This window comes from Lynx canadensis, chromosome B2 (genome assembly GCF_007474595.2).
Source record: "Lynx canadensis isolate LIC74 chromosome B2, mLynCan4.pri.v2, whole genome shotgun sequence".
In the NCBI taxonomy this organism is placed as follows: Eukaryota; Metazoa; Chordata; class Mammalia; order Carnivora; family Felidae; genus Lynx; species Lynx canadensis.
In genome coordinates this window covers 136,472,023-136,498,874 of record NC_044307.1, presented here as the reverse complement: position 1 = coordinate 136,498,874, position 26,852 = coordinate 136,472,023, and the positions used below count along the sequence as shown (strand labels likewise).

The 26,852-nt window shown below is 44.0% G+C and overlaps 1 protein-coding gene across 1 annotated transcript in view; it reads right to left on the bottom strand.

Annotated features, from left to right (window-relative positions):
- Window positions 1-764: 764 nt before the first annotated feature.
- The window catches only part of PLEKHG1 (pleckstrin homology and RhoGEF domain containing G1), a 179,519-nt gene continuing 153,431 nt past the window's right edge, over window positions 765-26,852 (bottom strand). The window contains exons 11-16 of the mRNA XM_030316589.1: window positions 23,809-23,842; window positions 20,697-20,792; window positions 18,576-18,614; window positions 16,600-16,622; window positions 10,259-11,900; window positions 765-4,253 (exon numbers count right to left, since the gene is read on the bottom strand). Of these exons, the coding sequence (XP_030172449.1) occupies window positions 3,190-4,253; window positions 10,259-11,900; window positions 16,600-16,622; window positions 18,576-18,614; window positions 20,697-20,792; window positions 23,809-23,842 (2,898 nt within the window). The 3' untranslated portion in view covers window positions 765-3,189. The remainder of the gene's footprint in view (window positions 4,254-10,258; window positions 11,901-16,599; window positions 16,623-18,575; window positions 18,615-20,696; window positions 20,793-23,808; window positions 23,843-26,852) is intronic.

The window sequence follows — 26,852 nt, the reverse complement described above, 5'->3', positions numbered from 1 at the left end:
CAAAAGTTATTCTCCTCTGTATAAAGAAAGTTAGGCAACATATATTTTCATTATGCCAGAGTAGGGTTTATGCTTATATTGGGAACTAAATTGCTTTCAAAATGGTCTGTTTACCAATTTATATTAACATGCTTCTGTTCTCTGTAAAATTTTGTCTATCAAAAAAAAGGCAAGTTATACCCCCCAAAAACCCTTAATTTGTGCCCCCAAAGTTTTACATTAATTTTTGATTCAATAATGAAATAGTTAAAAAAATATCTTGTTACTACAAAGTGAAAAAAAAAAAAAGATAATCTTTTGATTTCATCTAACTCACCCACCTGTCAAGAAAACACATACCATCCCAGACACTAAATTCAATATTTTAAAAGTAATCCAGGGGCGTCCGGGTGGCTTAGTCGGTTATGCGTCCGACTTCGGCTCAGGTCATGATCTCGCTGTTCCGGAGTTCGAGTCCTGTGTTGGCTCTGTGTTGACAGCTCAGAGCCTGGAGCCTGTTTTAGATTCTGTCTCCCTCGCAGTCTCTGTCCCTACCCCTCTTGCACTCTGTCTCTCTCTCTCAACAATAAATAAACATGAAAAAAATAATAAAAGTAACCCAAAGATACAGAAAATGTCCTGTCACTGAAACATGGCATATCGTCATTAACCGTGACCCATTTTCTGCATGGCTCATAACGGCAAGACAAAAAAAGTATTACAACTAAACGTTGTTTGGAAAAATCTTGACCTTTCTCGAATAAACACACTATTTCACACTATAATTTACCTTGTACTTTACAAACTTTATTAAATAATGAGCATTACTAACTTTATCTTATATACAATATTTAAACTATGTTTTCCTAGATGCATTTTTTTTTTTTGCACAAAGACTAGGTAAAAAGTGAACTTAAAAAAAAAAAAACAAACCTGAACGTTCAGTACAGAGACCCAGTAAGAACTTGACATAATTTTAAGTACATATAACTTTCCCCCCAATTATGTACAATCCTACCCCACCTCCAAAAGAAACGATTTTAAACGGAAGCATTTAATTGGTAACTTTGAGGGAAGATATGAACATGATTATATATACACACAGCTCTCAAAATCTGCATCCTGGCTGACAGAAGACATCTAAAAGGTAAAGGTTTATCCTAGAACCTAAAGACAATGACACAGACATTTTATACAGCACGACATCCACCTTGGTGCAGCCAGGTGACATCGAAGCCATGCAATGAGAACACTGGTGTGAAGGGTTCATAATTTCTGAGAGTAAGACACCGCAGTAATATGGACAATATAGACTTGGGGGCCATACACACTAAACAGCAAAAATAGGAAACTACATTCTAGGACAAGAAGAATAACTTTGTGTTGCAAGCGCACTAACAAGCCCCTCTGGCAAGTCTGAGAACATGCTTCCTTGCAGGGCTTGTCTTTTCTGACACTGCTTAGTCCTGAAAACTCCTATCAAGTATAAAGAAAGGCAGTGAAAGAAGGAATGTCTCTAGAACCATGCTATCCAGCAGGGACTTTGTTTGACAAGCTCTAAGAAGAAAGAATATAGAGAAGGAAGAAACTTGGGTTCTTTTCTGTTATTTCAAAGGAAAAATGAAGGTCTTTAGGTACCTGCTTGTAAAATAAGGATGGTCACGTCTGATGTTTCGTGGTTAAGAAAACGAGGCACAGGACTCAAGAAGAGGAAAAGAATTATGGTGAGATGTCACCGATGGAAATCAGTATCGTTGCTTACCTTCGGATGAAAGGCCCAGACCCCCTTTCCTACACATATAGTTTTCAAAATAAAAAACCGAGCAGGTGGGGAAGGGATCACAGAACGTAAAACCGCTTAAAGGGAGCCTTAAAAGGCCACAGTTTAAGAGCACACTCTTCTTGCATTGACCGGAATCTTCAATAAAATACAACATTGTTATAAAGGACCCATAGATCTGCCTTCGCATCTCTCTTGTGCTTCTTCGGTTTTGTTTTTTACTCTCAAGGTCTGGTTTTTGCAGTTTCCTTCCATGAAGTGGTATGTTGGTCCGCGATATCACAGTGAGCGGCTACTCGAAGACCATAATGACAATGAAAAGAGGTTTTTAGTCACAGCTTAGCAGCCAAAGATTCTTTGCTCTCAAACAACGAAAAGAGGCCCTCGCGTTATGCTTAGTTCAAAAAACACATTTCATCGCGGTCAACGAAATCCTCAAGGCTGGGATGAGGTCATTTGGTTGAATACGAAACTCAGGAAAGTACAAAGGAAAAACTGCTGTGCAAAGGGTGACGCTAACGTGTGTTGTTGTATTTTAGCTCCTGGCTTGCTTTGTGTTGAGTAGAGATACGCACAAAGAAATAGCATGCAGGGTTCTATTTCCGCCCCCTCTTTAACTGTAATATGAGGAGATAAGCATCTTTTCTATTTTCTTGCTTGTAGTTTTCTTTAAGCACTTGAGGAAAGCATTCCTTTTACTCCAGCCATCAAAAATAAACATAAGAGCGAGCACATTCTCCAGACCTCGTCCAGGAATAGAGGTAAGGATTTTTGCTTATACACAATTGGTCTTGCTACCTTCTGGTGCACAATAGGTACCCAATTTCCACACTAGCATGACCCTGATAGAGAAATCACTGATACAGAGTGAAACGGGCACTGGAGATTCATCCTCCAATGAGAGATCTCTAGCTTAAGTTTTGCTAGGGTCTCGTCGCAAATGAAACCCAAATGCCCGATGTGATTCACGTAATCCTTTAAACAGCTTTCGTTTCCCTTCTTTCGCAAACATGCGGAAAAGCCTCCTTGCTGCCTTTGGGTCCTAGAATAAAACTATTTGTGGCTTCTGGATAATAGGAGAGGATTATGGCATTTCTTAAAGTCTGGACACTATTGTCAGGATATGGGAGAAAGTATCATGGCCATCAGGTTAAAAAAAAAAAAAGCCTAAAAATTTTCAAGTAAGATTGACTTACAGGAGACACGACACAGCATCAGGGAAGACACTGTTAGGTGCTGACACTGCCTATACAGTACGATTCCGGCTGGCTTGTCAGCCGTTTCCAAAAGTTGTGCTGGAAAAGAAAGTATGGTTTACACTTCTGGTTATTACAAAATCGTTTTTAATCTGGTACATATAAAACACCTCTCAGTATCTGTAATCTGTGAGCATCACACGACATTGGTTTGCGCAGCTTCTACTAAGAAACTTAGGCAAAGCTGCTGGAACTGAGACATTGAAATTTTTCCCTCAGCGACTGGACGATATTTTGCTGATTGGGAGATGGCCCCCTCCAAAGATAGTCATTCAGTTTGTCCGAATCGTCGTAGGACGTCAGGTATGGTGAAATCCCAAGTGGCTCGCCCATTGGCTTTTTGGGAGAGCACGGACTGTTCACAGGGTAAGACGTGTTGTTGCTACGGGTCTTCTCAGTAAAGTCAGCATCCGTCATCTGTGGGTCAGCTTTCTTCCTACGACCGTGAGATAGCTCTAACTCTGACTCATCTTCTTCTGACTTTATTTCCACATAGTCGTCTTCGTCTCCTTCAGTCTCCTTGAAATTGGAAAAATAGTTCTGTGTAGCTATTTGAGCACTTAAGGGCAAATTTCTATTGACGACCAGAACCTTCTGTGAGTCTTGGAGCGTGAGATCGGAGCGTTTTTCGGTGCCCTGTTGACACGAGTCAGCCATACCTGCCAGCAAATCCTGGTGGCTCTCACACCTTGAACTTTTGTGCAAAGACAGCAGCTGTTTCTTTCCCACTTCTCCAGGGTAGTTGATGGAGTCCACGGACTTGTTTATCAAGATTGAGGAAGATGACTGGGACCTATTGTAAGGCTGAGATTTAGCACTGATTCCTTTCCGACCCAAAGAGTTGTAAAGGTGGCCCTGGTAAGAGTTCTCTTTGTTGGGCTGACTGACTATCACACTGTGTCTCTGGAAGGAGCCCAGCAGATGGTCGGAGGTTTGAAGAGAAGGCACAGAGCAAGCTGTGGACAACTGTCTTGGAATGTTTTTTGTGTTGATCTCTAAAGTGGGATGTTTCGACTTCAAGTCTTGCTCTGGCTGGGGACAGAAGTGCACTAACTCTCCATTACTGTAGGTTGAATGCAAAAGCCAATCCTCGCTGCCATGTTGGGACCGGGGAGCCGATGCAGACGTGGGGTTGGAGGGTTCTCGAGGGCTGGCCCAGCCGTCCTTCTGGGTCTTAAAGGGGGTCTCTCTGAATACAATCTGGTCGTACAATTGGGAATACTCGGCAATCCTGGCACCTGGAAGGCAAATGTGAAACAATAAACATACATAGGGTTATGTCCACATGCAAAGATTAAAAAAAAAAAAAAATATATATATATATATAACATGCTAACAAACATATTTAAAAATTTTAAATAGGCAGGACTTTTAAGTGTGAGGATGAGTCATCACTGAGTACTAAGCAATGCGAGCTAATAATCCATAGTTTCATAAAAAATAAAAATGTCACCAAAAATGTCACCTAAAGGTTCATTTAATTTGATATCATCCTGGATGAGTTTACTTCAGGTCTGCAAATGTTCACTATCTATCATGGAAATTTCTGGTGTTCTTTACAAGCATGAAATAGTGTCAGTGCTAAAAAACGGGCATCATAAAAACAAGAAGGTCAGCACTTAAACCCTGGTCAATGAAAAATAACATAAGTGTCGTTAAAAGGAATATGACACAATCCACTAGTGGCTACCCCTGGCTTCTCACTAGTCTTGATTGGTCCCAGACAATGACTCCTAGAAGAGGCCGCTCCTGGTGGCTGTTCCTGTACTTCCTGTTTCCAGGTGGCTGTCCACTGCCACTGTCTGGGAAACCAGTGTCTTCAGGAGGTCCTCCCTTCCAGTATTTCAAAACCATGTGTATTGACCGACCCACATCTCCCTTCCCATCCCCAAGAAGCTGGGCATTGAAGTCTATGCTTCCGAGATATTGAGAATGAACCATCTGTGCATAGGATCGATAGTGTAACATTCTCTAGTATTTGGCCAGAACAGGATTTGACTGTTATTTCCACAAAAGCTATTGCCACGTTAAATTAAGCTGTGAGGCCATTCTCCTCTCTGTTCCACTTCTGAGTACAGATATTTCTAAAGATGTTAACAGAATCAAGACACGGATACAATATTCTCTTGGACCAGGAATGTTTTAAGAGACTGAGCCAAGAGAATGTCAATTTCAAGAGCTACCCACCCCTCCATCATCCCAATCCAGGTATCCACACGAGCACCCTAGGATCAAAAAATTCCATGCATCCTATAAATTACCCAGAACACATCTACATAGTCTTTATGAAAGGGATCTATCCCATATGAGATGGCCAGCAAGTGACATTACATTTTCTTCTTCGGTAAGCTTTTGATATTTTTAGTAGCCTATTGTTAGCAAATTATCCCTTGAATTTAAATAAAATGTTTAGTTGAGTTTCTGCCATTTCTTTTGTCTCAATCTTCTATGAGAAGAGAAGACAAGTTGCAATTACTCTGTGTGCCTTTAATTGCGAGCTTCTCAAATCGCTTCCCTAGTCCTCCAAATCAGGGTAAATCGTCTGTTTAACTTTGGACAGACCCTACACTCAGATCCTTTAGGTTTTCAAGTCCAGATTCCTTGGAAGAACAGAGAATATCAGTTTAGAATATCTAGTAACAGAAACATGAGCTATTATTCCTTAAATGGAATACTGACGATTCTCAATGCCAATTAAATTTGGCAACCCCTTAAGAGATTGTAAGTATTGATTGGGGCGCCTAGGGGGCTCAGCTGGTTGGGCGTCTGACTTCAGCTCAGGTCACGATCTCACGGTTTGTGAGTTCAAGCCCCGAGTCGGGCTCTGTGCTGACAGCTCAGAGCCCGGAGCCTGCTTCAGATTCTGTGTCTCCCTCTCTCTCTGCCCCTCGCCAACTCATGCTCGGTCTCCCTCTCTCTCTGTCTCTCAAAAATAAACATTAAAGCAAAAAAGCACTTTGAGAAAATCTACATGAACCAAGGTGCTCACATTAGCCATTCTGAAATCTATAATGTTTCATTAACTATGAAACCCAAACAAAGGCAACTGAACTTTTAGACGTAAGTCACTGGTTAGTGAAAGTCAAACGGTTCTGCCCAAACCACTGTCATTTATATTACGGCCCTGCACCTGATCCCGCAGCTAAGTCAGGAAGGCTCTGAACTTTTACAAGATTCCAATAAGGTGACAATTTCGGGGAAAGCAATGAGAGCTAATTAAAACATTTGGTTAAACTATTTCAGTACCAAAGTTTAACCATAAAGTTGTGTATGAACATGGTAGCCCAGATGATCTGAAACCATGTGTTACCCAAAAAATCCACAGTATTTCTCAGGCCTCTTTCTTCCTAATCACACTCTCTTCCTCTTCCTTTGCTTTATCAAATCCGATTTACCTCTCAAGACCCTCTATAAGCCCTACCCCTTTCATGAATCATTTTCTGATCCATTTGTTTTCACTGAAGCATTGTATTAGTGTGGACCATAATATTTAGCTATTGGTTGCACACACATGCATAGACATGCACACACGCATACGCTCAATCTTGTGTCGCTAATTGTTTTATGTGGTCTAGTTTATCATTCCAGCTAGTCTATGAGCTTTTAGTCTTGGAGAACAATCCTCACAGAGCACCAAGCATAATTTCGGATAGAAATCAGTCTCGGAAACTACTTAATTATTCTGATAATTTTTGGACTGCCACCTTTTATTTTAAGCATTGTGTTAAAAAATGGAGGTGCTTAGGGTGCCTGGTTGGCTCAGTCGGTCAAACGTCCGACTTCAGCTCAGGTCATGATCTCGTGGTTTGTGGGTTCGAGCCCTGTGTTGGGCTCTGTGCTGACAGCTCAGAGCCTGGAGCCTGCTTCTGGTTCTCTGTCTCCCTCTCTCTCCGCCCCTCCTCCACTCACATTCTGTCTCTCTCTCAAAAATAAACATTAACATTTTTTTAAAAAAAAATGAATGTGCTTTTTCTAAGACCATTCCCCAGAGAGTAGAAAGGCAGCCTAGAAAATCAGGGGCATAGCAGAAAAAGAGGAAGCAGGAAAGTAGTCTTTGATTAAAATGCTTCCTGTAGACAACTCATAATGCACACAGTTTACCTTTGGATAATAAAAAGTCGACCATTTATAGATTTGCAATAAAAAGTATCTTAAAAGTAGACAATATACTGTGCCTATCTAAGTTGTGGAGGTTTTGTTCTGTTTTGTCTCAGCTTGGCATTCTAAGAGAGTCTATAACTTGTTTGATGGCAATGTGAATAAGAGACTGCTTCCAAAGGAACAGGTGTCATTCAATAGATTTCTTTAGCCAGATGTATATAGGAAATAGCCAGTGCAAGATGACACTTCTAATCTAAAAACCTTAGTATTGGTCAGCTGGTTCAGAGGTCCCCATCATCCTTAATTCTGGCATTAACAGACTTTATAGACCATGTCTATTATCATTATGTGACGACCCAGGGCTGTCCCTGGTTTACTTCTCTTTTGTTCATTTCAATGGTGGTGTTCTTAGGATTCCAGATGAAAGCTTGAAGTGATCCTTACCGAGAAAAGTATGAAATATATTGCTTTCAAGACAGACGATTAATGTCAATGTTTCTGATACTGCTTGAGGTGTGGACCAAAGCATAAAATGTTATTTTGCCTTCTCTATGCAAAAAAAAGGAAAATTCCTCAAACCTATATGGAGTCTTCTCCCACGTAAAACATCACACAAAAAGGGAACCCAAAGGTTTCGTGGACTCAAAGACTATCAGGAGGGAGGTCTGACTGACCGAGAAGGCCGGCATGCTATCACAGGCTCTAAACAGCGGGGGAAACTAGACCTGGTTGGGTGATTTAAAGGCAGAAATCTGACCCGGGGCCTGTAGACCCCCCGCCAGAGAGTTCAATAAAGGTGCTCGAGAGTTTCAGCAGGTGAATAGGGCGTTCCTCCTTCCGTACAACACCGAGAGCAAGCTCCTGGCAAAGTGGCAAGGCCCATACGAAGAAGTCTGGAGAATCGGTCCGTTCGATTATGACGTCCTGTGCCCAGATAAACAAGAGAGAGAAAAGGAGTCATCATGTCAACTGATTGAAAGCCTAGTGGGCACAGGAAGTGGTCTCGATCCACCCGGATGGAAGATTCCTCAGGTCTGAGAGATGGCAGGCCCTAGGGACGTGCTCCTGCCAGACAGCAGGGGAGACCCCGCTCTCAGAAGATGACTTTGGAGCGATCTCCTCCTCTTGGTTAGGGAGAACGTCGGTAGTAGCCCACCATGTCAAGAAAGGACCCAGATGCAAAGCTGAGAAAAGATCCTATGGGATCCCAAGAAGACATCAGTAGGTAAAAGCAAAAAGAGAACAAACCAAAAATAAAAAGAAGCAAAAGAAAACCCCAAAAGGAAAATCTGTCCATACTTAAAAGGTGGGTAAAAAAGATTATTCAAAGTAGTTGTAAGCCCGAATGAAACAGCACTGAAGGACACGCTTCTATCAATTTTTGAGTTTTGCATGTTAATAGATGGCCCGTGTTCAAAACAACCTGGCTCAGGCGATTACCACTTTTTAAAGGACAGTCTGCTGGTATAATCTACCATCATCAGAAACCTTGGAACTAGATTTCTCTTAGCCCAGGTTTGGTCAGTGATTGCACTGCTGTTTACAATGCCATCTCTGTCCCCAAAGAGTCCTTCTGCGGCTGGAACCCACTTTTTTTCCACGTGTAACAACAAACCAGCTTAGCAACGCTAGCATTGGAAAAGGGATCCAAATCAATTCAAGCATATTCTTGCAAGGAGGAAAAACATATGCCCATCTGGTCTCTCACACTCATACAAAATTCACTTTTCACCTTTATTTTATTTAAAAAGAAGAAGAAGGACTCAAGAGAGTCTGCGAAGTCCTTCAGGTAGCAATTCCCGGGCTTAACTGCCTTATTTGTTAGGAAACTTCACTGTGTGATTAGTTCTAGAAAAAGAGGCAAGCTGTAGACAATTCTTAAATACTCCCAAACTTGAAAAAAAATCCCTATACGTCCTTGTCATGTAACTTGTGGCTTCATTTTGGATTTGGAGATCCCCTTCTCATTCTCTGGTTTCCACGAAGAGAAGGAAATCAACCTCCAAGAAAGGGGGTGAGTGGCACCAATCTGGCCAGATGAGCCGTGTCACTATTCTGCTAACTACCTGAATGTGCCTCGATACTGAGCCATCTGGGTTTTACTTTTAATTGGAGAAAGGTCTCCTCTCATTTGATACTGAGGTGGTCCTTTGTCAGAAAAATCTAGGGCAGGGATTCTTAAAATAGGATCAAAAGACCACACTGTTTTAAACTGCAGACTCCTGGGCCTAACCCCAGAAATCTCTCTGGGTCTAGAGGTGAAAAGCTCCTGAGGTGAGAAGCAGCATGCCCTCAGGTTTCTCCTCCAATGACAGTCATGTGTCTCATTCACACATGTGTCCTTCCACCAGGATCAGTGTCGAGTTTTGTGTATGTACTTCTTTATAACACAGAGAGAAGTCAAGCCTTTAGCCCCAGTCCTGCCAATATTGTACCTGAGATCCCAGATTTCTGCCCCAGAAAGGAGGCTTGACTGAAGTTATTAAACTTTTTGGAAGCTATGTGAGAATACCAAGTGAGATAGTATTAAATGCATGACAGCAGCTATTTAAAACACACACACACACACACACACACACACACACACACACACACACACACACAAACTGGTAACAGAAATACGTGGAAAACAACTAAGGTATAAAATGTGAATAGCTCTTAAAGAGAGCAGAGAGGACTCCTTTTCCCCTGTTAGGATGAGTGGGCATTTTCTGTTGGGATTCTGGAACAACCCTATTCGATATGCTTCCAAATCTTCAAAGCGTACTTGAGCCACTGCTCATTCCCAGCACACTGATTCACAGGGAAAGGCTTTACGTGATGCCACAAGTTCAACTGATTGCTATTTTTTACACTTCAGAGTGGAGAACGGGGCTTAAAACATCAAGCCTGTAGTGACAGTGTTACACACACCTACGACAAAAGCCTCCGAGACCAAATCTTACTCCAAGAGACTCTGAGCCAAAAGTGGGAAAAGATGAGCAACGGCCTCGCCAGTGTTTGTTAGTAAGGCAGCGGTCTCGATTTGAGAGAATGAACGTCTGAGTGGCAACGTTCTCAAGGTTTAAGGACATTTGGAACCTGGAAGCTGCCCTCACATCCTACTTTCAAGAAGGAAGGAAAGCAGTGTGAAGGAACGTACCGATGGCAGGGCCCCCTTGCTTCTTCTCTTCTAAGATGGCCGCCAGGTCTTTGTGCATGGACTTCTGTTGCTGGCCGGCCAGTGGCTGCTCTAGCTCTGGGCTTCTCACTTTTAAGAGTTGATTTGCCTTCTTGATCTTCTGACTGTACTGCCTGGCCATCATAAAAACCCTGCTTCTTGTCTTATCTGTGGCATCCATCCCAGGGTCAGGGGTTTCCAAGTCTGTTTGGGACAGACCGCTGTTGGCCAAGTCGTAGGGATTTTCCATGGGAGGTGTTTCACTGGCCAGAGACAGCCGGTTGAGACTTATAAAGGAGTCTTCTTTAGAAATCAGGTCTTCCTCAAACGGGCAGTTGGCCCGGCTAGGTCTGCCGCTGTCTTTCAGCGGCGTGAGGAAAGCGTGGCCCTCCGGGAGTGACAGCGTGGACACGGAACGTGCCGCCTCTCTGCCCAGCTCGGGGGTGCTCTCGGAGTACAGCCTGCCCGGCATGTCCTCTGTGCTGACGGGAAATGCTGCCAGGAGCCGGTCTCTAGCTTTGACTTCATTTTTCTTGATGTAATTTTCCAGGTCATTCCAGATTTCGTCCACTTCTTCAGACAGTTTATCAGATATCGATTTATCGGCTAGGGACAGGTTACAGCTGAAAGAGTTATAGAGCAAACTCAAATAATCATTATCAGAGGGGCCCTGGTGGTAAGGGGCTTCGTCCTCACTGAACTGGAGGCTGTCCTGGGAAACGAAGGGCCTCAGACTGTCGCAGCATGCAAAGTCGGCGTCCAGACCTAAGAAGGTGCTCCTCTTGGGACGCTTCAGGCTGCTGCATTTGAAGTCCAGTGAGGGTGGATCTGGGAGCCCTATGGTGTCATAGATGTTTTCCTCAACCATCTGGAGTTCGTGTGTGCTTTGGTTCGACGCCTGGCGACCAGTTGGCGCTCCGTCCCTCATCGTGTGCAGAGAGGTCTTCTCGTGGTCAGCCTGCCTCTTTGAGAAGGCCAGCTCCGGGGTGCTCTTGGGGCGGACAGAGTCCCTGGCTGTTTTGGGGGGCGTGGGTTCGGCTTCTTCCCGTTTGGCAACCATCAGTTTCAGGTCCTCGTAACTTATGTTGTCATAGACATGGTCTACGTCATCGATAGTCAACTCTACGGAAGACCCAAAGGGAGTCATTCCTTCCTGCCCTTCTGTTTTAGGGCCACTCTGCAGTTCCCTTCGGGGGCTATACTGAGAGCCACCACCGTCCCGAATTCTTATTTCGGGGGGACACGTGTTGCTCTCGCCAGCGCTACTGGCCCGCCTGACGACCCGGTGGCCAGAGCCGGTGGCTTCTGTGGATTCAATCTGTCCCATGTGCCAACTGCACGGGCGACTGGAAGTGCCGTCTTCACACAGTCTGGCAGAGTTCAGATCCGAGGAGGAGAAAGAGGGCACGAACATCTGATAGTCATCTTCACCGTCCTCATTCTCCTGAGGGGACCGACGGCTAGGAAACAAGGCTTGTCTGATCTGGTGGTCCGTCCAGATGTTTCTGATGGCTCCTCCCCCACGAAGCACGCTGATAATGGCAGAAGTGCTCGGCTGACTGTTCCTCTGTGCGGGAGATGGTCCCGTTGAGGTCCGCGGGGGAGACCCTTCCTCTCTGGAGACCTGGGGCAGATAGAGACATATTGACTGAACCGGAGTGCCATAGACACAGAGTGCCCTGGTTTTACACACTGCCTCTCCCACCGGACTATAATATTCTTAAAGCAAATGATCGGTAAATGTTGATTTTCACTGAGGGGAAAAGCACGTCAGAGTTTTGCAAAAAGGGGCAGAAAGGACAGGAACTGATATTCACTTAGAAACAGGCCAGGCCATTTGCAGACATTCTCCACAGGTAATGCTCACACTCTGCGGGTTAGATGTGATTGTACCAATCGCACACTAAGGAAATCCAGGCTCTCTCTAGTTGGTAGAAAGGCTGGGATGCAAACCTAGGTCTGACTCCAAATCCCTTACCCCAATGCAGGGAATCGGCAAAACACAGAAAACTCTCAGATGCTTCAAATAATTCCGACGCGCACTTGGCAAATAACATTACATGCGTGAACGTACATGGGTATCGAGGGCCATGGTTTCTGGTTTCTCTCTGAGGCTTGACTCCTAGGAACCCTATTGTGGTTTCTGGTGTACCAGAAGCCTCTCTCAGTAACCTGATGGCCCAGCTCGAGGCTTTCTCTGAAATCTGCAGACCTGCCTTGCACCTGACCAGCATTGCCTTGATTTATAAATTCTAGGCAGAGACGCTGTTGCAGGAATGTAACTTAATCCACTTTTGAGCTGGTGGGCTTTTTACTTTCTCTCAAAATATATTTGATTAAGTGATATTTAGATACCTGTTAGGAAGTAAAATATTTGAGCGACGTTAACAAGGTCTCATAAAAAAACACAATGGGGTCTTTTATCACTTGGAACCTTTCTTGATGGACCTCAATTGTGCAGACAGAGAGTGGATTGGCCTCTGATGCCATCTGTAGTAGAAGGATCAGCTTCAAAGAGTTGCAAGGGTTAAGACCAGTTCAAACCGATTAGTACCAGGGACGTATTTTCTGATGGAAGCACTATAATAACCAATCAGAACGGTCCAATGAGCAAGAATTTTTCATCACTTGTCCACGAAACTGGGATACATATTTTCTTGGAATGACCTCTCGGCAATGTGTCTGCCTGCCTGCCTGTCTGTGTATCAGGGAGGGAAGGGAAGTGTAGGGAAGGCAAGAAAAAAATTTCATCCTGAATGTTACTTTTCTGTTAAAAATTAAAAGCTAAAAAAACCCCACCCCATTAGTCATTTGATCTTGTGCTCACTTTTTTTCATGTGATCAAACCATGGACCATTTGAGGACTAGGAACCAATGAATATGCACACGTATGGACACAGACACACAAATATATATATATGTATATATATGATTAATATATATATGATTATATAGGATATATATATGGATATATAAAATATATATCCATATATATATGATTATATAAAATATATATCCATATATATATATATATATATATATGATTATATTTATGGCTCTATTTTCTTTCCTCATCCTTTAATATCTCTCCCTTTTTACCTTAATCAGACTGTACTGGTATCATGTTTATAAAATATGGGCAGCCAGACGCTACATTTTACAAAATAAAAAAAGTTAGTATTAACTAGTAAAATCATGACAAAGCACTTTGAAAGTGTAACAAAAGCATTTTGTGAACAGCCAAGTAATACTTTCTTAAAATCTTCCATTCCAGAACGATTCCCAGACAATTTAGAAAATGAAGAAACCTGCATTTTTAATATCAAAAGATGCTTTTAATAAAACTAATTAGTTGAAACTTTGGACTTTGGAAACTGATATTTTATATCAAGTAAATCACCAGGAGAACTGAAGAAACTCTTAGATTTAGAAATAATCAATATGAGGATTTAGCACAACATACAAGCATGTGGTTTATACATCTCACTAGAGGCATATATATCTTCACTAGAGCCGTGAAGAACATTTTTTCCCCATGGTTTTTCTACATTCTCAGCATTACGGCTATTTATTTATTTTTCTATTTATTTATTTTTTTAAAATTTTTTTTTTCAGCGTTTATTTATTTTTGGGACAGAGAGAGACAGAGCATGAACGGGGGAGGAGCAGAGAGAGAGGGAGACACAGAATCAGAAACAGGCTCCAGGCTCTGAGCCATCAGCCCAGAGCCTGACGCGGGGCTCGAACTCCCAGACCGCGAGATCGTGACCTGGCTGAAGTCGGACGCCTAACCGACTGCGCCACCCAGGCGCCCCAACATTATGGCTATTTATAATGATACGAGAATAGCTACCACTTGTGGAGCATGTGTTTTGTTCTAGATTCTGTACTAAGCACTTTTTTTTTTTAAAGATTTTATTTTTAAGTAAATAATTCACCCAATGTGGGGCTCAAACTCATAACTCCAAGATCAAGAGTCACACACTACTGACTCAGCCAGCCACGTGCCCTTGTATTTTTTTTTTTTTTTTTTTTTTTTTTTTTTTTTTTTTTTTTTAAATTTTTTTTTTTTCAACGTTTATTTATTTTTGGGACAGAGAGAGGCAGAGCATGAACGGGGGAGGGGCAGAGAGAGAGGGAGACACAGAATCGGAAACAGGCTCCAGGCTCTGAGCCATCAGCCCAGAGCCCGACGCGGGGCTCGAACTCACGGACCGCGAGATCGCGACCTGGCTGAAGTCGGACGCTTAACCGACTGCGCCACCCAGGCGCCCCACGTGCCCTTGTATTAATAAGCACTTTTAAAAACATATTTTTGTGGGGCCCCTGGGTGGCTCAGTCGGTTAAGCATTGACTTCAGCTCATGTCACAATCTCACGGTCCATGAGTTTGAGCCCCACGTCGGGCTCTGTGCTGACAGCTTGGAGCCTGGAGCCTATTTCGGATTCTGTGTCTCCCTCTCTCTCTGACCTTCCCCCCATTCATGCTGTTTCTCTCTGTCTCAAAAATAAATAAACGTTAAAAAAATTTTTTAAAAACCACGTATTTTTGCGTTTAATCTTTATGACAATTCTGTAAATTAGAAAACTAAGTCTTGGTAAGGTTAACAACTTGCCTGTAGCCATACAGCTTAGGAGTGACAGAAATGGATTTGAATCCATGTCTGAATCCATAGCATGTACATGATCTTAACTGCCCCCCCTCTCATTTTTGCTCTTGCTCTCTCTCCCTCCTTCCCGTTCTCTCTCTCCCCCCCACCCCCGCCACACACGTTCATACATATACACATACAAAAGGCCTTGGAATATGTATTCCGGGAGACATGTTAAGCTATTATGAAGAATGTTTCTGGAGCGCCTGGGTGGCTCAGTCGGTTAAGTGCCCGACTTCAGCTCAGGTCATGATCTCGCAGTCTGTGAATTCGAGCCCCGCGTCCGGGCTGTGCTGACAGCTCAGAGCCTGGAGCCTGTTTCGGATTCTGTGGCTCCCTCTCTCTCTGCCCCTCCCCTGCTTGTGCTCTGTCACTGTCTCTCTCTAAAATAAACATTAAAAAAACCCAAACAAACAAGAGTATTTCCCGTTATAAACTCCTCAGTCATCAGTAAGTCTATCCTCCTTACATTCGGTATTGTTCATTACCGTTAGGAGACAGAACTTTACCACTAAGAAAAAAGTACATTGCTTTACTTCTTCTCCCATACAGAGACCTGGCTTGGATCACTATTGTTGAAAATTTCCAATAAGCTCTTGAGATTCCATCTTTAGGACCAACAGAGTGATCCCCCCGACTGGTACTGAGCAGGGCTCAGTGGTCCGAGGTCTGAGTTTGGCTGCCTTAAAGGCGAGGGTACCCTCTGTGCTGTTTATGAAAACAAACAAACAAACAAACAAACAAACAAAAATCAAAAGCTCGTGCTGGATTTCAGGACAATAACCCACTAATATGTTTCAAAAGCTTCCAAACAAAAATATGTACCTCCTGAAAAAAATCCGCATGCTCTAATCTTAAGAAAGTTACTTCGGGGGAAGACTGTTGATTTTTAGACATTTTACTGTATTTAATGGAGGGATAATAAACACTTATTAACAGAGTTGCTTGGGCCCTGTGCTAAGGAGTGGTGCAGTGGAATTGTGGGAAGAGCTCTTTGTAACCACATCCTCACAGATATAAGACATTACACAAGAAACCACAACCAGTTTTCGAAGACTTACTAACTTAGACGATTGGTCAGCAGCCATATTAGACATGATCCAGGTCAGGATACAAGATCTGTGCTTCATAGGTAATAAATTCGGATATGCATCTTTCAAAAGAGCACACCATTTTTATTCCCCTTCCCCCAACCTTTTACCGGAAGAAAAATGAAACTTCACAAAGTGAAGCCTCATTATGTTGACATATGACCCTACGTCTCCTACCAACAGCGGGACCATATTCTTAGGAGATCCCTGTGACCGAAGGCTAATGCTTTAAAAAGGGGGCAACGTTTGGGACGCAGGAGCCTGGGTCTTGTGTGCACAGACGTGCAGGGCAATGTGGGGTGGACCCCACTAGCATTCAGGGTGCAGCTTTACAGCTTAGGTAACCTTACAGCTTTGGAGGTGAGAGGTGGGACAGAGGGATGAAGAAATCATTGCCTTCGTTCTGATAAATGAAGCAGGGGGAGGGAGGAGGTTATAAGGACGAGTCCTTACTTACATCTTACCTCAAGATGTGAAATAACTGTTTACACTTGGAATATAGACCGGGGATGAGATATATAAGGGTACTTTAAAGGGTCCCTCAGTAAACATTTCAAAATAAGAAATGTAATAATGCTTACCTTTTGGATGTCTTGTGCTGTTTCTGAAAAATAAAAAAGGTTTAAACATTTTTTTTGAGGTTTAAAAATGTAACTCATACATATGTAAACACTCCTCTTTCACAGGACTTTAAAACTTGCTAATAACGGAACCCTGAGAGGCTTTTGGGCCCTCTAGACCTAATTTTTAGAAAATGCCACTCGGTTTATCCTGGTCATATATCCTGGATTACATGTAAAACAACTCTCCATACATCTGCGTGTGAAGTATCTTTCTGAATCCCTACGAGCAACAGACCGATTCACGTTAATACAACATTCCACAGCCTTCCTCCCAAATACGTATTACCTGAAATACATGCCCTAAGCCATGAAAATCACTTAAACATAAGACTATGCTGCTGCTAATTTTTAAACATTTACTGGTTTTGACTGCAAGGAACAGACAGCATTTATCACTGGGGTCACCTTGGCGCTGGGCTAAGGAGTGGTGCAGGTGGGTGTCTGGGGGGGGCGTGTACAGCCACATCCTTACAGACGCCCTTTCAGATCACCTGATGACGTGTGTATCATCTTCAAAAACTGTTTAATTACGGAAGCATATACAGGAAACAGGGATCGAACCCTCTCCACAAATCCCACCCTGTGGAAATGACCATACTTGCAGACTGATTGATGGTCCTCTTTCCTGGTCCCATACCCACTGACACCAGCCCACCACAATACATGGTTTTGTTTTTAAAAGAAAGGTGCAAACACAGCATTGCATTTCCTGCTGAATGTATATAGACACTCTGGTCAGTAGATAGGGAGGTACTCTATTGACGACTGCAGAATATTCCACGTACAATTTACTTAACTCTTTCCCACCGGATGGGCATTCGAGGTGCTGTCCTATTACAAAGGCTGCAAAGCACGCACGCGCACACACACACACACTGATCTAGCCATACTTGTGTGAGTACGTCTATACAGGAAGTGTCCTCATGAAATTTATAAAAGTGAAAAAAAGCGGAATTGCTGAGTCCAGGGCAAACACACATTTTAAATTTAAATGGCTTTTGCCAAATTCTGCTCCAAAAAAGTTAGAGAAATTGATACACTATTCATTTCAGAGTGCCTGTTTTTCTATATCTTTTGGTGGAGTTTACTGATTTCCCCCCAGCCCCCATTTATCTCCTTTAAACGTATCATTTTTCTGGGGCGCCTGGGTGGCTCAGTCGGTTGGGTGCCCGACTTCAGCTCAGGTCATGATCTCACGGTTTGTGGGTTCGGGCTCTGTGCTGACAGCTCAGAGCCTGGAGCCTGCTTCAGATTCTGTGTCCCCTTCTCTCCCTGCCCCTCCCCCACTTTGCTGTCTCTCAAAAATAAATAAATGTAAAAAAGATTTTTAATGTACGATTTTTCCGATTACTAGCATGGATGACTATTTACATATTTTATTGGCAGTTTGTGCTTTTTCTGTGAAATGCCCAATTATGGTCTCTGCCTTTTATTTTTATTATTAAATTTTTTATACTGTTTGTTTATTTTGAGAGAGAGAGAGAGAGACAGAGCGTGAGCAGGGGAGGGGCAGAGAGAGAGGGAGACACAGAATCTAAAGCAGGTTCCAGGCTCTGAGCTGTCAGCACAGAGCCCGACCGATATGGAGCTTGAACTCACGAACCACGAGATCATGATGTGAGTTGAAGTCAAACGGTTAACTGACTGAGCCCCCCAGGCGCCCCTCTCTACCTTTTAAAAGAGTCCTTTGTCTCTTCTTTTTGATATGTGGGATTTCTTTACATAATAGGTATATTAATCTTTTTATGCCGGGTTATCTATATTGCAAACATTTTATGTCATTTGGTTTTATATTTAAAAACAGGACACTATTACTTATAGAAGTCAATCAAATGTATCAATTCATAACTCATCTGGTGTTTATTTTTTTAAATATGGTTTAACTTAGTGGACATCAACAGGAATGAAAAAAGGAAAGATATTTTAGGACTTACCACTGGTCTTCAAGACTTTATGTGATCTTGAGGAAGGTTCTAGGAGAAAAAAATAAGATCAGCATCATTTGCAAAACCAAATCAAGATTTTTTTCTTTATAAGTGCATTATTAGTTTATAGGCAAATTAACTGAGCTCTATTTTTTTTTTAATCAGATACACCTGAAACCCATTGCTTAGAGACACTCGACAGCAAGACATTCACTCCGACAAAACCGGAGGATAAAATTTAAGCTGTGCAGGGGGCCCTGGGAGGCTCAGTTGGTGAAGCATCCAACTTCGGCCCTGGTCATGATCTCACGGCTCCGGAGTTCAAACCCTGCATGGGGCTCTGATCTGACAGCTCAGAGCCCGGAGCCTGCTTTGGATTCTGGGTCTCCCTCCCTCTCTGCCCCTCCCCTGCTCATGCTCTGTCTCATTCTCTCTCAAAAAAATAAAGATTAAAAAAAAAGTTTTTTTTTAATTTAAGCTGTGCAATCAGGGGTTGCACAACAGAAAACCACCCTCCCAGCAACCAGTAGAGCAAATTCTTTCGCTTTAACTACCACCTATAAGCGGACAGTGTTCAATTTTATATCCTTAGAGCGGACCCTCGTCCCAGGCCTCAGACCTCAAATGCTAACTGCTGATCTGACATTTCCCCAATGTGCCCATAGACCAAGCAAAACCAACATGCCTCAAACTCACCTGTCTTCCCCCATAACTGTTCCTTTATCCAATTTCTTATCTTGGTTGTCACTGACATTACCCACCCAAGTTAGGTGCCAGGACATCATTCAACATTTCTCCCGTATTCATCCATCACAGTCCTGTGGGATCCCAATAATGCCACCCCACTCCCCCCACTCCCCCTACCCCCCAGTGTCTTAATCCAGGCTCTTGTCCTCTCTCCTCCAGACTAGACAGAATGCCTACTTCAGTTTCTACATCAAACCAGAATTCCTTTTTTTATTAATTAAAAACATTTTTTAAATGTTTATTTATTTTGAGAGGGAGAGAGAGAGAGAGAGAGAAAGCGCGAGCGAGGAAGGGGCAGAGAGAGACGAAGAGAGAGAATCCCAAGCAGGCTCCGTGCTGTTAGTGCAGAGCCCAGCGCAGGGCTTGATCCTGTGAACTGTGAGATCCTGACCTGAGCCGGAATCAAGAGTCAGTGCTTAACTGACTGAACCACCCAGCCGCCCCCAGAATTCTGTATTTAAAAGGTATATATCCCATTGTTTAAAATCCTTCCATAGCTTACAGGATCAAGTTCACACCTTCTGTGATTAGGCCCCCTCTGCAGCTCTAGCCACTTCTCCTTCCGGTTTATCTTGCATGCCTGTACCTCTACCCATGGCTTCATCCGGCCAGGCTGAAGAACCGGCAATAGAGGTCCGATCTAAGGTACGCTGGCTCCAGCCCCAGGGCCTTTGCACATGCTATTCCCCGCCTCATCTGTCTCCTCAGCCCCCAGACTCTATCCCAGGTCCCCTGCTCTGGGAAGCTTTCTTGCCTTCCTAGAGAGTTAATCTCTCTCTTTCCTTGGCCTCTCCCTCTACTCAACCTCCAGCACAGCTCCATTATACGGACCGGTACTTCTTCACCCTTGTTGACTCCCACTGGACTACAACCTCCTCGCAAGCAGGAATCACGTGTATTATTTATTCTTGCATTCCCAGTCCTTAGCCCAGCACGGGGGGTTAGGTGGGTACTCAATAAATGCTGATTCAAATGAAAAAAAAAAAAATATCTGAGGCCCAAGAGAATGCTACCTGGAGTCTGGTTCAGCAAACATGTGTTAAAGGGTTAGGTCTGAATGATCGTTTGTATGTGTCGTTGAAAGGATGCAATTTTTCCCCAGTGTAGTAAATAAGGCTTTAAGTACCTACAAGCTAGTGGTAAGAAGCTATGCAAAGAGGAATTAGTGGACTGATAGTTTTACATTCCCTGGGAAATAGAGAGATACGCAGAAAAGTTTTAGAACGAAAGCCTGACAGTCCCATCTTAGGGCAGCTTCCAATGTATTCAAACTGGCCGTGAGCTCCGACACCAGAAGGGAAGTGTGTTTTTTGCCAGACTGAAAGGATCTTTCATTACTAGTCCCCCCAGATTATTAGCTTTTGATCACGACATCCTATTTACCAGATTTTCTTCTCGGCCGATATGGAGCAGAACCATCTCTAGAACCACAAAATGCTTTAGTCTCTCCCTCGGGACTGTAACAGAAACCGGGATAGTCTGAAAAGAGAACCACATGCACCAATAAGAAGGAGGTGTTCAGCGACTTCTCAGAAAATTGGAACGGCTTGTTCTGGATATCTGTGGGTTTATTCTTTTTCATCAGACATGGGATAGTCTCTCCTTCCATTAACTGGTGTCGACTATGTATCACGGGGACTTCCGGGAGTCTGTCCACAGGGACGTGTGCGCTCTCTCTCCCTCCCCCACCCCTCACACACACACACACACACACACACACACACACACACACACACCATGCACGTGCACACGTACATGCTCTCTCTGCAGTCTCCTTTTTTGCTCATTAGCAGAGAGAGCCATAGCCATTGGCTCTATACCCTTTGCAGAAAGTTACTTAAAACGTGCAAGGTGTGGTTAACCTCCTACTGCCACTCAGGGTCCCGGGCAACGCGCTGCCCCCACAGAGGGCAGACGGTTCTGTTAAATATCACCACAGCCGAACTTGCTCACGAGGCCCCAGACACACAGTGGCGATGAGCCACAGAAGAGACTCTGTCAAGGCAAAGCCATCTGGAGAATTCCACTGAAGCACAGTTTCACGAGGTGTCTGTGCCTGGCGTGGAGGGTGTCGGGCTACTCCTGCCCTCCGGAAGCTGGCCTCTGCTGCAGTGACGCTTAACATCTTTCTAGACACTGCGAACATTTGATGAATGCTTTGGGTTCATCACTGCTGAACAACATCCTGTGAACATTTGATGAATGCTTTGGGGTCTCTTACCAGAAAAGGGATTTTCATTTAATTTCAGAGTTTACGTCTTTCTGCCTATCTAAGGAGCACACAGGCTTCAGATTAAGAATATGGGGTCTATCGCTTCTCGGGCCTTTTGGCCGAGATCAAGTGACGGATATGGGGTCTAGGGACGCCTGGGTGGTTCAGTCGGTTAAGCGTCCCACTCTGAATTTTGGCTCAGGTCACGATCTCGTGGCTCGTGAGATCGAGACCCAGGTTGGGCTCTGCACTGACCGTGTAGAACCTGCTTGGGATTCTCTCTCTCCCTTCCCCTCTCTCCCTCCCACACACACTCTGTCTCAAAAATAAATCAGCATTAAAAACAAGGAAAATCGGGTCTAATCCTAAAGCACTCCAGCATATTCAGGGATTATCTACACCCTGAAGTCTAAGGGTACACAATTTTAGGACACGGCTATAGTAGAGTTAAGGCTCTTCAGAGGGTGTCTACAGTTCGAGAGGGTTCTAAGAATTGTAAAGACCACACACATTTGTCCAATGTCAGTAGCAAAGGTACATAAATGAGGTCACTTGGCCCAACGGACTGGCCTACTCTCTTCCTACCCAGACAAGTCCAAAGTCAAGGTGGGGCAAATGAGGTGACTTTCCTGGGCTGGGCTGCTCTAGCCTAGTCCAAGGCCTGGAAGAAAGCCATGTAGCACCGATTAGTGGCTTGAAATAATTCTGTGTGTGCACTCACAGAATCTTAATGGTGCCCATGAACCAGCACCCAGAGGCTGAGAATGAGGAAATAGTTCTATTGAATGAAGTTTGTCATAGAGATAGGGGCTTCTTCAGACCTCTTTCTCCACCTTTCCTCCTAATTCTTTCTGTTTTAGACAGATAAACTTATTTTTTTGTTTGTTTTTTAAGTTACTTATTTTGAGAGGGAGAGAGAGAGCCCAAGCCGGGGAGGGGCAGAAAGCGAGGCAGAGAGACAGAATCTCAAGCAGGTTCCTCACGGACAGTGTAGAGCCTGATGTGGGGCTTGAAGTCACCAACCATGAGATCATGACCTGAGCCAAAATCAAGAGTCAGATGCTTAACCGACTGAGCCACCCACGCACCTCCCCTTTCGTCCTAACGTTTACATGCCCCTCCATGACTCTGCCTTCTCTTTAGAGCGTTTTTGTTAAAAAAATAATAACCTTTTTTCCCCCCCAATGTTTGTTTGAGAGAGAGTGCAAGCGGGGGAGGGGGGGGGGAACAGAGAATCCCAAGCAGGCTCTGTGGTGATAGCAGTGAGCCCGATGTGGGGCTCGAACTCCCAAACCGTGAGACTTACGACCTGAGCTGAAGTCACACGTTCAACTGACTGAGCCACTCAGGCGCCCCACCAAAAACTCTTCAAGAGCTTTCCAATGAATAAAATGGGCGGGGGTGGGGGCGTTAGAGAAGACAGGGCAGCAGGCCCCAGCCTAGCCTTCTAGTTGGGGTCACGTCCCATCATCTCTCAGGAGCTGCCGGGTATGAAATGGGGGACCTCAGCCAGGTGGGGAGGAAGCTTATCTTTCTCCCTCACTAACGCCTCTTGCTTTCTCAGCAGAGTTAACCGCCAGCAGCATGGAAGGGACGTGAATCAGTATTTGTACCTGGGGAAAGGTGCCTCAAAAGTAAGTTATTTCAGATGTGTTAAGTACAAGTTTTTGTTTGACCCGGTTGTCAGTCTCTGAAACCACTGATTCTCTTCTTAGTCTATTTAATCTGGGAGAGAAGAAGAATCGATAAACGGTGTTGAGCCAGGTTTTATGTTCTAGGAAAGACCTCACTTGTATTCATTTTCTGCCTGTTTTTATAAGCCTGGAAGTACAATCCCATATGTGGAGCAGTGGTAATTCTCAAATATGAGCTGCATCGGGGAAACCATTCACTGTCTCGTTGGCATGATCCTTGCAGGTAATCAACAGGTTATCCTTCAGTGGGGTGCGGCCAGAAATGTATGTAAAACCTTGAGTTTTGGTGGAGGCGGAGGGGAGGGTAAGAGTTGACCTTGGAAGCGTATCTTACATTTGCAGCTGACACAGAGATCTGGACATGGGGCCGGCCATCAGGCGACTCATAGATAAAGCAGCGAAATTAATATACAAACGAGTCAATGCGTAAGGAAAAGATGACACCCTCTGCCAGTTCCGCTTGTGAAAACAGTGAAGAAAGAACTGTGCTTTTCTTACAATTGACATTTTTATACACTTTAAGATAGAAAAGATGATAGATACAAGTAGACAAGAAGGTTTCAAATTGTATTAAGAAAACAAAACTTACGAATGGCATCCATTTCAAGTATTGCTTGCTTGGCCTGTAAGAAAGAAAGTGCATCTATAACTACAATTACTCTTTGTTTTTTCTTTAAACTACCTATCGCTATCGTGAGACAGGTCTTATCCCACCAGAATAAGGGATTTTTGAAAAAGCTTTAGAAAACTCCTTATTTCTTTTAGGCATTAACACACAGTTCAAGGGCTTCGAACAGATGAGTGCCTCCTGTGGATCGTATGTGCTACACGATCAGCAGAGCTAAGCTTACAGCCTCCATCTGGAAGGAAGGAAGGAAGGAAGGAAGGAAGGAAGGAAGGAAGGAAGGAAGGAAGACAGAGAGAGGAGAGAGAGAGGATAGAAGGAAGGAAGGAGAGAAGGGAAGACAGAGGAATGAAGGAAGGAAGGAAGGAGAGAAGAAGAGGGGGAGAAGAAGAGGGGGGCAGAGAGAGAAAAGGAGAGGTGGGAAGGAGGAAGTGGGGGGAGCCTTTCACTAAGGTTTCTAAAACCCGGCATCTGGCGGTCAGCCCATTATAAAATGTAGATCCCGGCTATTCAACCCTGATCTACTGAACCAAAGGCTCAAGGGATAGGGGTCTAGGATCCATACCTCCAGCCTTCTCCAAATCACTGGGGCCTTATAACTGTTCTGAATTGTTGCAAAAAAGATTGCTGGGAGTTTCCAGTTTTCCTCTGTCCAAATGCTCTGTGATTATCCTTAGCTACCTCTCTTGGCTCTCTCTAGCACGCTGTAACTCGTCTCTCCCGTGCCCTAGAGTCTCCCAGGCAGGGGGAAGGGCTCTGAGGACACGGTTTGTGACACGGCTCTCGTGCTTTCCTAGCTGGAGGTGTTTCCTTAGCCACAAATGGCAAGACCGGACCTACCTTTCAGAGTTGCTACTAGGCTCAACTGATAGGCACTAAACGCAGCGAAGTCACCGCCCACCCACCAAGGGATTGGGCCAGATAAACCTTGACCGGGGCTTCCTTCACACATCTTTCTCCCCACCTCAACGCTCACAGCTTTACTGCTTTGAGGCTTCTGGCTATTGTCCCTGTTGCCAATGTGGTTAATGTTTAGGGAGATATAAAGAGATGGTTAATGGGGCGCCTGGGTGGCTCAGTCGGTTAAGCGTCCGACTTCGGCTCAGGTCACGATCTCACAGTCCGTGAGTTCGAGCCCCGCGTCGGGCTCTGGGCTGATGGCCCAGAGCCTGGAGCCTGCTTCCGATTCTGTGTCTCCCTCTCTCTCTGCCCCTCCCCCGTTCATGCTGTGTCTCTCTCTGTCTCAAAAATAAATAAACGTAGGGGCGCCTGGGTGGCGCAGTCGGTTAAGCGTCCGACTTCAGCCAGGTCACGATCTCGCGGTCCGTGAGTTCGAGCCCCGCGTCAGGCTCTGGGCTGATGGCTCGGAGCCTGGAGCCTGTTTCCGATTCTGTGTCTCCCTCTCTCTCTGCCCCTCCCCTGTTCATGCTCTGTCTCTCTCTGTCCCAAAAATAAATAAACGTTGAGAAAAAAAAAAAAATTAAAAAAAAAAATAAACGTTAAAAATTAAAAAAAAAAAAAAAAAGATGGTTAATGACCCTGACATGAGTCATTTTGCCTGAGGATTCAAAGAGGGAACAAAAATTAGTTTAGGTAGAACTCCTCTCACGTCATTTTCATTTTTCAGGGGTCGTGTAACGTAACTGACGGACATCAGACTAAAAATCACCTTAAAAATAATTTTTCTTGTATTTTGCCACAATCCGTGATAGCACAGTGAAAACATTTGGGCGAACTGGTAATGTTTAGGGCTCAGTCGATTAAGCGTCTGACTCTTGATTTTGGCTCAGGTCGTGATCTCACGGTTTCTGAGTTCAAGCCCCACACTGGGCTCTGTGCTGACAGTGCGGAGGCCTGCCTGGGATTCCGTCTCTCTCTGCCCCTCCCCTGCTCACACTTATGTGTTCTCTCTCTCTCTCTCTCAAAATAAATACAACAAACTTAAAAAAATAAAAATAAATGGTAATATCTAGTTTAAAAAAAAGAGGGAGGTGAAGGGATGCCCGAGTGGCTTAGTTGTTTAAGCGTCTGACTCTTTTTTTCAGTTCAGGTCGTGATCTTACAGTTCGTGGGATCGAGCCCCACATCAGGCTCTGTGCCGATGGTGTGGAGCCTGCTTGAGATTCTCTCCCTCCCTCTCTCTCTGGCCCTCCCTGCTCATGCTCCCTCTCTCTCCCCCAAAAATAAAGTTAAAAAAATAAACAAATAAAGGAGGAGGAAGGTTTAAAAAAAAAAAGGCTTGTTGAAGCCACCCTAAGTCTGAGATAACAAATGCATACATTTTGTAACACTGATATTTTTATCATATATTCGGAGTTTGCAATGACTAGTTGGAATTACTTTCAAACGCCAATGTGAGCTCAGTTTCTGTGAAGCACCCTTAAAGGACCAGGTGATTATATAAACTGCAAAAGCCTCTACCTTTCTATCTTTATTCTCAACCAGGACGAGAGTCAGTTTATACACTACGTATATGAATAAACACAACGGCTATTTCCAAGAAGCTTCCTGGTATCTATAAACTTGACTTGATGAACTCGGTATTTATTTTTCCTGTCTTGACATTTCATTTCAGGAAAGTACAATTCCCACATCTTCCTCTAGGAGTCAGCCAGGGACCATCGCCGAATTAAAGGAACTCAAGGAAGCTGGGAGGAGCCACAAACACGAATTTCCATCAGCTTGTGGTAACACTGTTAGAGGGCTGTGATGCATTTTTTGATGTTCACAAAAATTCCTCATTATGCATTTCTTTTACCTAATAGGAATACACAGATTTTGAAAGCTTTAGAGAAAAAAAAAATAATAAGAAAAAGCCTTGAAGAAAGAAGTGGAGAGTTTAGCTTAATAATAATCCTGCTTCAATAAAGTAGAAAATTATCATCACATTATAGGGGATGAAGTCTATTAAATAAGTGAATTTTCGTTGCCATTGGGGGCAATATGGTTAAGGCTTGCCCTCCGCAGCAAGGCCTGCGTCTGACTCAGGCTCACTCATGCACTCGCCA